Here is an 11826-nt window from a genome sequence, read left to right as displayed (position 1 = left end):
CCAATGACTGATTTAAATGTGTCCAAACTGACAAAATATCTCTTTATAGTTTCTGAAAGTTTTGGAAATGACATATCTGTTTTTAGTTCAGTAAAACAAATCTCAAGTGCAAATAAAGAAAAATCAGACAGGATGTGTTCACAGGTTCCTCAGACTTTACATTACTAATCCCACCCATATGCTCTACGTTTTTCATAAAAAAAATTCAATAATTCAACACAACATGGGAAAAGAACAGGCAGCGAGCAACAAGTCTGGCTGCATAACGCTTTCATTATTCTAAAAAATATTTGGTGAGTGAATGCTTAGATAAACAGGTATTGGAACAAATGGAATGATTCGCCCTATGTACATCCACATCAAGAACAGCCACTACAGTATTGGGTTTAGAGAAGCTTCAGTAAGTTGGTTGTGCTACTAGTGGCTAATCAACAATTCTCCACTAGTAAAATAAAAATAAAAATTATATAAATACACACACACTACTGACTTACCTCTTGCAAACCTCCTCACACATACGGCTTCAAGACTTTTCTAAAGCTGCCCCGACTCTCTGGAATGGTCTACCTCGTCCTATTTGGCGTGCTCCTACTTTCTGCTTATTTAAAAGAGCACTCCAGACTCATTTTTTTCAAACTTGCTTACCCATCTTTTTCTGTCTCTTGAAACCATCACTACTTCCCACCACTACATATCTCCCATTCTATTGTGTGTTACTTCTAGGAGGTAGATTGTAAGCACTTCGGGGCAGGGCCCTCTCCTCCTGTGTCACTGTGTGAATCTGTGTCATTTGCAACCCCTATTTAATGTACAGCGCTTCATAATATGTTGGAGCTATATAAATCCTGTATAATTATCAAAAATATACTTTGGAAAGACATAAAATTATTTTACAGTAAACATAAAAAACACTCAATCTGTGCTCACAAAATACACTACATGTTCTTTCACATGTACAACTACAATGGCAACTTTAATTTAGACTTCTGAGATCTGTAAAGTCATGGGGCATGTGAACCAATGTCAATAATTCACGGGTGAAAAACCTTTGTTCTTGATTGCTAAAAGCAGAAATGTGATTTGCAAAAGTAAGGCCGATGTCACACTGGCAACCAAGGCACTGACAAAACAAAGCCTTGGCCAGGATAGTTGTAGTACAACCCTACTACTTGTTGGGTTAGCACAATTGTATTTAATATCAATTATGTCTCACCAACAATAATGCTTTACCAGTATATACTGGTATATGTATACCATATATGAGGTCATCCTAAAGGATGGCAGCAAATCATTTAACTGGTATCCTTATAAGTTAAAATACTGGTTTAAGGGATGATCAGTGGTCAGTACTGGTCAAACAGTGGCCATTGTCTTAGTTCCTGGGTAGTTAAAAACACAGTGCCATACCTAATTAACTAGTCTTGACCAGAACCAACTGTATGCAACATGATTTTTTGATCATCTGCCAAGCTATTAATTTGTGGGCTCCTTGGATGAATGCAACACATTTCTGCAGCTAAGTATTTTTGTTATATCTAAATCTATGTTACTACATTGTTTTATCGATCTGTCTTTATTATTTATTAGTATAATCTTTACATTTTACTTGCAAGTCTCTGTGTTATCTCTCTTTGTACACTTTAAATTTATTCCCATTAATATTTGCATAAATTGTCACAAAATATATTTGTGACATAACACTACAACTTCCCAAGCTGCGGCCCTGCAGAACGCTCATCACTATTGATGGAGTGATATCTGGCTGGCCTGGTCAGGCAGAGAGAGATCACAGGGGAAGATGATAAGGGGTATAATAATTGATTCTGTCACTGGAAAGTTGTTTCCATATGCCAATCTGAACGCGGCCTTTTGATATCAAATATATAACTCAAACATTATGAAGAAAATATACTGTTGTAACAGATCAAAAAAAATAAAAACAATACAAGACACCTTGGAATTTAATTGAATCATTATCATATATACATATGATTTAGCTTTTTCCCTTCCCAGGTCAACAATCACTTTTAAATTAGGGAGTTTTCATTGTCACCCTTCATAAACATGGATGTTACAGGTGCTTGTATAAATTAAACACAACCAGCAGCTACATTAGGTTGGGTTCACACACCCTCTATTTCCTGTCGCACTATATTAATAGCTACTTATTTGTAACAAGAAAACATCCCTGCACACGCTTATAAATATTGAATATAAAAATAAAAAATCTAAAAATTTGTATTTGTGTTCCAGCATCACCACCAGGTGTGTTCAAAGTAAATATTATAAAGGAAAGAGTGCTGTGGACTAGTGCAGTGGAAAAAAACCTCAATAAAAAACTTCCTGGTAGGCAGGCTATGATCTTTGTATATATTTAGGTTCACAAAATTAACTTTTGCCAGTTTTTAAGGAGAAACAGCCGAAAATTATTATCATTCTTACATTTAACTGACAGTATGTTTTGTACCTTATCGTTGTCCCTTGAAGTCGGTCAATCTTCTTGTTTAATTCTGCAATGATGCTGTGTAGCTCAGTAATTCTCTCCTCGTATCGTAATGTTGTCCTCTCCTGTAAGTCCTCATGCTCCCGCATCAGATGGGACTGTTCACACTAATGGAATAAAAAACAAAAAAAAAACAAAAAAAGGGATCAGATGCTGGATTTTCATTGGATTGTGAAGAAAGAAGTAATAAGACATTGTCAATAGAACTCTGGTGGAGGGAGGCTGGGCAAAAACCTCCAGCTTTAGTACTGGAGATACCAAGATAATAGAGGCCAGTGGTCAGTTCATCTGACTGGTGTCCAGGTAGTTTTAGTAGGACTCAAATTTTAATGAAAGATCCATATACAGTGGATGCTCACTCTACAATGGTAAGATAGATTTAAACCAAAACATTAAATTATGTAAAAGAACTATAATCCATGTCATTTTTTTTTTAACCAATACTGCATATGCATGCTCACTAATGGAAAACATGCCAATATGTGTCCAAATATTTTTTTTATCAAATATTATATAGTATCTAGTTACACATCAGGGTTGCATGAGACTTCCATTTTCATATAGCTCTGTTTACATATGTTTTCCAGTATGTGCATCACTGGTGGTTGTGATATATTAACTTTTTTTTTTCTTTGCCAAAATATTTTCTACATATGATAAATATTAACAATATATTAGAAAGATGCAGCACTGTGGTCTGCCTCCTTCCAGATGTAGGGGAAAATACATTTTTGGATAAGGGTTTGGTATGTGTTAAATGTGACAAGAGACAACACCAGAAAACATGCATTTATATAGAAACAAAAGGCAAGGCGTGTACTGTAGTATAGGAAGTCCATATAATGTCTACAAGGTACACTTGCAGGAAAACCCCTAAATGTGCATTAATGCCATGATATTAGAAAATGCCAACATTCCTCCAGCTAAAGTAAAAGACCCTTTGCAGCAAACTACTAAAATTTAAATGATTCCACTGGACATTTTTCAGTATCTTAGATATTGGAAACTTTGTGGCACATTTAGTGACCACAGGTAAGCTGTGGCTAATCAAGACTGCTAAGGGGTATTCTGTATGTGAGTTTGTATGCACTATAGATAGTAAAATGTAGCATGTCAGATTGTGTTTGTTTGTAGATTGTGCTGGTGTGAACATTTTCTACTGTATTATTTTGCTTTTTATAAATATGTTAAATCTTAAGCATTAGCTGTCTCACCCCATTAATGATGGAATTTTACATTTGCACACTACTATACACTACAATATGTACTTGTTGCATTTATAATTTATTGTGTCAATTAGCCCTTACCCTTTGTTCTTGGAACACCTACAAATTGTGTGTGCTGTATAATGACTGACTCTGTATATGCTGACTCGGTTGATAGCTGTAGTTGTGTATTTCTCTTGCTGGGAATAAGGCACATCTGCAACTCACATTAATGTTCAGCCCCAGTCATTAAATATAAAACCCATAAAGTAGATGCAATGTATCATACACACTTAAACTTTTTTTTGGATGTAGTCACCAAATCAAAAGAAATGGAAAGTTTTGGGAAAGAACTGGTAGAAAATAAGGTCGAAAAAGTAGTATGTATTACAAAACATGAAGACTTTTTGAAGTTTGGTCTATTCAATGGGAAAGACAAAGTATGTAGGTTTGCTGAAAGACATCCAAGGCATGTTCAGGAAGGTCTTGTGGGACCTGCTGAGATGGGAAGAAAATGTGTTGCATTTGCAGCACACAGATGAGTTTAACAGAGTTTTCAACTACAATTAAATGATCAGACATTGTAAGCCCTGTGAGAAATCAGAGTTTGTGGAAAACAAGATTACATGTAAAATGACAAATATTACACTTTACCGAGAATGAAGTGTGGACAATATTAAACAGTGTTGCACACATGGATAAACATGGATCTAAACACTTCTTATGCATTTCTATGTCAGTTTGAATGTGCATGGGGAAAATAAGTAACAATCAGATAGTTGGGATAAATAACAAGCCATTGTTCTTTTTTTTCTGATGATTTAGCTAAAGTATGCAGGTGTAGCATACATTGTTAAATGAAATGTTTGTCTAGCATTTGCAGTCAGGTACATGTACATAAACATGTACATGATTGTTTATAGTGTGATCAAATCTGGTGAAATGTCTAAACGTCCCCGTGTACAAAGAAGTACATTTATGTAAACCACAAAACATTTTGTTTTATTAGTTACAATGCAAACATATTGGAAAATCTTAGTATTTAGATCAGCCCTTTTACAACTGAGGAAGCCTATGTTATGTTTACTTCTTAGGAAACCCTTACTAAAACAAATTTATTAGAAGGTTAGAAGGGGAAAAAACTGTTTACATCCATGGCTAGTGTAAAGAATGCCCCTGTTACAGCAGTGGCTTTAATTCCACCCTTATAACAACTTTGGCCACAGAGCTATGAAAACAAACAACGAGGTCTATGAGCCAGAGTTTATGGAACCCCCGGCAACCTCTGAAGATAAACCCTGGTTGGAAAAACCTGGTTTAGATCGATAAACTTGTGAACCAGTCAGGAATTGGAAACTTTCAGGTGGTGTATGTGTGCAGGCTTATGTGGACAATATGGGGGCTATTCCTTAGGTGGATAATCTGCAGTTTTTACCTAAATGCACCCCAGTTTGATTTTTGGCAAAGCATTCCATTTTTAGAAGGGCTGCCTTTCACTATCAAACAATCTGAATGTACAGAATAAGTGTCCTTTCTAAAGCTGTCCTATGGTATCAGGTACCAATACATCAGCAGCAGATCCACCAACCTTCTTCCTTTAGTGAATTATCTTGCCAGAATGCTTTTTATGACGTTGGAGAACATAGTCAAACATAGCCATGTATACAATATAAATGAAAACATGATTCATGACACCACACAATTCCATTGCTCAAACAGTGCTGGCGTTAATGAACTTTTGGCATTTGGTGCATGAGGTTGGTATGGACAATTCGGCTTTATTTAAAAAACAAGGAATCAAACATTCCTAGTCCATTGGTTCCAATGGCAGAAATTTATTCTTGCCAGGGAATGTTTGAGGGAATGTCAAATTCCCCATTTCATAAATATAGCCCCAGGACTGATCCACAGAACGAAGAACTGTTTGACTGTTCGGACGCCTCTCTCATACGGTTGGTATTAAGTTATGGCTGACTTGTTGTCTAATATTTTTCATTCCTTGACAGGTGCTGTTGTTACAGAATAATACATTTTAATTCACTTCACCTGTCAATGGTTTTATTGCTTTGGCTAATTAGTGTATGCTTTATGTTTTGGGGTCACAAGTTCACTAGGTGCATTTGAAAATGCCAATTCTCCTAGCTGTAAACCATTACAGTATCTCAGTCAGTTGTTCAATCAAAATGTTTCATGCTAACCCATGTGTACCAAAGAAACAAATCCTAAGAAAATGATAACTGTTGACATATGGATTTTTAGACATGGCAGAATCCTGTCCCTAGAATCAGATCAAGCTTTAACTACAAAAGGTAACCACCAGATGATTAACAGGAAAAAAATGGTTCTCCTCAGAAGCAGCAGTAAATATACAAGTGACTGCAGCCCAGGTTTCTGAGATAATTTATAGGGATAAACCCTGAAGGCCCACGATGGATGTTTCACTTTAATTCTCCTGTGGCCTTGTACGCCCTATAAAAATGTAAGTTATCAACCATTATTAAACCAGAGTAGAGGAACCCTTTCTGTTGCAACTGAGATTTATTATTGTATACACCCATATGTATGATGATTGCAATAGATAAACAGCACTCAACAGTGGTTATTGCTATTCTCCCTTAATGCAAACATCCATACATAAATATCCTTAAGACTAGTTTCTGTAGTACAAGAAACTGAATCACCAATAGTAAATTACAAATAAATATGAACAGTGTCAGCCAACAAAGATTAACTTTGCTGTGCTAGGAAGTGGTCTGAAAAAATAAATGAACACTTTCTGCTGCAAGTAACATCAATTACAGGATGTACTCAGTAAAATGGTACAAACAGCAATAGTTAGAAATAAGCAATAGCAAACCATTACTGATTGTTTTTTTATTAGACTAGCTACATAACATTTTATTTTTGTTTGTCCAGTACAAGTTTTTTTCTCACCACTGCACAAATGGATTTAATAGAACTTCTAAAGCACGGGTTTACACAAAAAGTAATTTGCTGTTCTAAAGGAGACATTTAGAAAATGAGAATTGTGCCTAAGCAGCACGCTGCAAAATCTACTTAGTATTTCTCCCAAACAATATAGGTAAGTGAGGTGGTGAGGTACGTTTACTGCTTCTTTATGCCAAGGAACCACTGCAACCCCACAGAGATATGACTGGTTTAATCTAGGGAGCTGTAGCTGGGTAAGGATACATGTAGCAGCTATTTGCACCAGTCCAGGTGCACCTCAATAAAGAATTTTACCCAAGGGGAAGGGATTAGCACATGCAGGACTTTATTTTATTTAGGTTTTAGGTTTATTAGGAATTTCCGTCGAGTGTGCAATGTCTGCTTAGAAATTTGTCTCCATTATGGCAACAAGTGGATAGAGGTGACAGTGTTTGGAGAAAATGTACCAATTAGATTAGCATTGTGAAGAATGGTGAGATTGGAATGAAAGAGATAGAGTGGTTAGGGGCTCAGATCTAAAGCTCACGTATCTAAAGCAACATCCATGGTTTTAAAGAGAATTTGGAGAGCAGACCTAGGTGGGAGCCTGCAAGCAACTGCAGAAAATTAGGGGAGAGGTGACAGGCAGTGAAAGGAAGTAATGACAAAGAAATGCATGTGGAAGGAATAAAGTGTGTGGATGGGAGAGGGTTGAACTGCCAGGGAACATAAAATAATGGCGGTGGAACCTGCTAGATTGGTTGCGGGGGTAATGCCAGTAGCCACTGTAAATATTTTTGGGGAGAGCTGTGAAAGAAGCCAGGGCAGACACTAGAACTCCAAAGCTACAAAAACAAAGTATGGATCCATCCTACCCTCTACCAGTGGTTCAGGATGTTGATGGTGATGTGATGGTGTGGATACATTCTTGGCACACCTTAGGCCTCTTAGTACCATCTGAGCATTGTTTAAATTCTAGAAACATCCCTAGTGGGTATCTTTTGAAAACTTGTCAGGGCTGCAAATCAAAGCTTTCAAAATGGTCATATCACAGTGAAGGTACATTCACAGTTATATATATTACTGGTAACACAATCCTTCAGGAGTAAAAAGGGAAGTTATATTATTTTTTGATGGACACCAGGTTAAAGACTAATGATCATATATTTTGATCAGCTGGCCAGCTGAGAATCACCATGTGCTATGATCAGCTAGTTTGGACTAATCTGGGCTTTAATCTATGTACTGAGCCCCCCACAGGAAACAACTACCAGTAATGAAATCCCCAGTGAGAAGAATCTGTCCCTGCAACCCTTTTTAATAATATATAGGAGGGGATTATTTCATAACTGTGATACTTATCAATGCTTGTTACAGTGGAGTGGCTTTTATGCTGGGAAAGGTTAAGAACCTTCATATATCCCAATGCAATTGAACAATAACCTCCAAGTGCTTGGCTGTATGTCAGCAAATACCCTGAAGCACTTATAACTGTAAGATTTTATCAGTGGGATATATAGATTCCCACAGTTGTTTGGTAAGATCCTGGAGGTACCTATCTTTGTGTAAAAATTATTCTGTTTTAGATTATATCGATGTTTTCAGTCATCTCTCATCTTCACCACACCCTATGCAGAGACTATTTCACAAGCCAACTGCACAAGACTGACACATAATTAAAGATCTGTGCACCAGAGAATCTTGCCATGGTCGTGAGCAGACCTGCAGCGATTAACACCTTGCAATCGTCAGTTTCACAATGTAGTCACACCCTATAATACATACCTAGTGCAGAAAAGAATATTAAAGATATGGTGACAAGCCCAATCACTTGTTATCATATAACAATAAAGAGTTTTCATTTATTTATAGTCCTGCCTTTGAGACCAAGCACTCATCCTTTCAAAATACATTTATTATTTTTGACACAGCCCTTAACAAGCAGGTGTGAATGATTTAAAAAGAATAACTTTGTAGTTTAATTCATATGCAGGGGAAACTAAAACAGCTTCAGAATATTAGATGCTGGGATGCCTTACACCAAGGTTTCTCAACTTTTTTCTCCAGGAGTCAGATTGCATGTTTTGCAACTACCAAGGGGTGAAAAAATAGTGAGGGCAAGTCGTGCCTTACAGTGGGAAGGAAATACCAGATATATATATATATCTATCTATATATATATATATATATATACACATACATATACACATACATATACACACACACACACATTTGTACAAACAAAATAGTTAGGTTTATGTTACGTACAGTGTGTGGTGGTCAAAAGAAAACTTTCCAGGCACGTACAGACAAAACCATTTACAGCAGGGCCCCGCTGAGGAATTGTGGGATACAAAATTTTCTTTTGAGGGTTTTGTGTAATATAACATAGCAGCAAGGGGCTGCAACTGCACCAGCCAAGCAAAATGTCACTCTGGCCGGGCTTGTGGCCTAAAGTTCAAGTTGTGATACTGTTCAAGGCTCTTAAAAATAGACGTTTTCCTACCTGAGATTTGGCAAGCTTCTTCTCTAGAATATCCCGCTCCCGCTCTGTCTGTTGTAGTCGTTTGTTCAGCTCAACTATGTCTCCTTTTAAAGAAGCCAGGGCTGCTAGATGAAGCTAAAAGACAAAATGAAGATTCGGACGTTAACGCAGACTACTCAAAAATAATCTGATAACACAAAAAATATATTTATATATTCTATTAATTTATTATACTAATTATTAGTGTACACAAACATGGCAATAAATAGAATGAGTGCCTAATTCAGTTTAGTTTTGCACAAATCATCTTATTAATGTGTTTTACTTATACAGTATATAATACGATTGCTGATACGGTACATTATATCAGCAATATTTGCTCATCATTAGGTATGAAGACTCTTAACAGTGCTACCTAATAGTTCTGATTAACTGCTTCTCCTCCCAATAAAAGTCTATGGAGAATATTTATACCAGACATACAGACCACTGCAATAGGCATTCTGGCTTGTCCCATTTCTAAAAGCTGAGGAGCGGTCTATATTCAGCAAAAATGGATTGCAAAGACCTCTGTGATAGCAGGAGTACAAGCCATATGACCTGCTCTTCTCCATTCACAAATCTTCGTGAAGCTGTGCGCTCCTCCCTTTTTGTGTGTGAAATAGACAAGCTTGGCCCATTGCCTTCCATCATTGGAGCATTCCTATTACCAATTTATTTGATATGTAGAAGGTAGAAAAGGGCAGGGCCAACCATAATTCTCATACAAAAAGTCACAATTTGCCTAGAAAATAAACTGTTGATATAAATGAATCTACACACTATTTTCATTGAAAGTCTGCTTGCATATCCACTGACCATTTATTTATATATAATAGTTTTTTTGTTTGCACGGTCTAGATATGAAATAGCTTATTTTAAATTACAAAATAAAAATGAGTATTGCATGTCAAGCAAGCACATCCCAGAACAGAAAGAAATCAAGGTAGGAAGGACTGGAAGAAAATTACATTTCGGAACGATTACTAATAGCTAAATAAATATTATATATATATTAGTAGTAGTTTAATATTGCACCGATCATTGTGTAATAAATCATGCAATCTAAGTTATGGATGGTTTGCAGTCATTATTTATTTAGTCCACAGGAAAGACCCCTCCCCCTCTTTTATTAAAATCGGTAAAGGTCCTTCTGTGACCTGAAAGCCATGAAACATAGGTATTGTTTCTTTATAGATATTAATGTTAATATATCAGATTCAGGCAGTGTTGTACAAATGACCAGCATCAGCACCACTTACACTGCACTTATCTTAAAATGTGAAGCAATCAGAAAAGACATTTATTTTGATAATCCTGCTTGTCTAAAAGGCTTGAGCCCAAGTGAGGTCACAGTAAGTGCGATTTATTACTTCAGTGGCTAAAGTGTTCTATTGTACAGCCATTCCAATTATAGCATGGCACACCTGTACTTATCCATATCAACAGAAAAACATAGTACATAGGTTGAAAAAAAGTCCAAATAAGTTCAAACAGAAAATAAAAATAGAAAACCTGCATATTAAAAAAACTACACTCCCAGTTAACCCACAGGAAGGAAAAGAAACAACCCTTATAAAGCATAGTTCAGTGTGCTTTACCAGGGAAAACCCTTTCTGATCCAATACAAGAATCAGATATTCTCCTGATCCATTACATGGTATGCATTTAGGGTTAAATCTTGCTTTTCTTAATTTTTTTTAATTTACTGAGCTGGCTACAAATTGTTTCTAAAACAGTCTATTCCATATTTTTACAGCCCATAATGTGAAGAATCTCTTCCTTGATTGGGAAGATACATGTCTCTGGCAATTAAAGTGAACAAATTATGGGCTATTTCTTTATGTATGCAACTTTCCATTTATCACGATTAAAACTCATTTGCCACTTAGTTGCTCAATTAAATGTGCATTCAGGTCTGCTTGCAAGTTAGAGATCTATCGTAAGACTTGTAAAACAGGCGACACTTTTTTATGGGTAATAAATTAGCTTTGTGCACTCCTGTGTCAGTTGACAATGAATCAGCAGCATTAGGTCCATCCAACTAACATGGAGATGACCCATGAAGCGGAGAATTTGACCTAGAAAACAGTAATGACAAACAACATTAAGATTAGGAATTAGATTTGTGATAAAAGCTGTGTGCTTCAGAATGTTGGTGGAAGAGTAAAACACGTATCATAATTTTGTGATTTCTTTATATTGCTAACTTAGGGTGAACAGCTTAATGGCATTCTTACTTATAAAGGCATAGTTACAGTAGATTCAGATAATAGCAGCTTGAGAAACAGATCAAATTCATATATGGGAGGCTTTTTATTCGCAGCAAAAGAATTAGTATTTCTATTGAATTCTGACACATACATAGCTCTGCCAAATAGCAAAGTCCGGCCTGTGCGGATTCAGTAGTTTTTCACTTTAGTGTCTGATTAGGGAAATCTGTCTTTTTTTCTTGTCCTGCAGCATGAATAGAGCATTTATTTCCACTGTAAATGTAATCCTTTCTCGATTGTGTCGGAAAGAATTGTCCCTACTACAGGTTTTCTCCTTCATTCTTTTATTGGTGGCAAAATGTTTTACACATTCATTACCGTTGAAATTGGTGATCAAGGTGAATAGACAGATTCAATCTCTCTGACACAAACACAGACAGCAAAAAAAAAAAT

At 36.3% G+C, this 11826-nt stretch overlaps 1 protein-coding gene across 4 annotated transcripts in view; it reads right to left on the bottom strand.

The window, feature by feature from the left end:
* Window positions 1–11826, bottom strand: part of MCC (MCC regulator of WNT signaling pathway) — a 159341-nt gene that overhangs the window by 55221 nt on the left and 92294 nt on the right. For all 4 annotated transcript variants that reach the window (XM_072416083.1, XM_072416082.1, XM_072416084.1 and 1 more), the window contains 2 exons: window positions 9143–9256; window positions 2468–2610 (listed from right to left, as the gene is read on the bottom strand). In XM_072416083.1, the coding sequence (XP_072272184.1) occupies window positions 2468–2610; window positions 9143–9256 (257 nt within the window). The remainder of the gene's footprint in view (window positions 1–2467; window positions 2611–9142; window positions 9257–11826) is intronic.

The sequence above is a fragment of the Pyxicephalus adspersus genome, chromosome 6 (assembly GCF_032062135.1).
Source record: "Pyxicephalus adspersus chromosome 6, UCB_Pads_2.0, whole genome shotgun sequence".
Taxonomy (NCBI): domain Eukaryota; kingdom Metazoa; phylum Chordata; class Amphibia; order Anura; family Pyxicephalidae; genus Pyxicephalus; species Pyxicephalus adspersus.
This window is presented reverse-complemented; position numbering and strand designations above follow the sequence as displayed.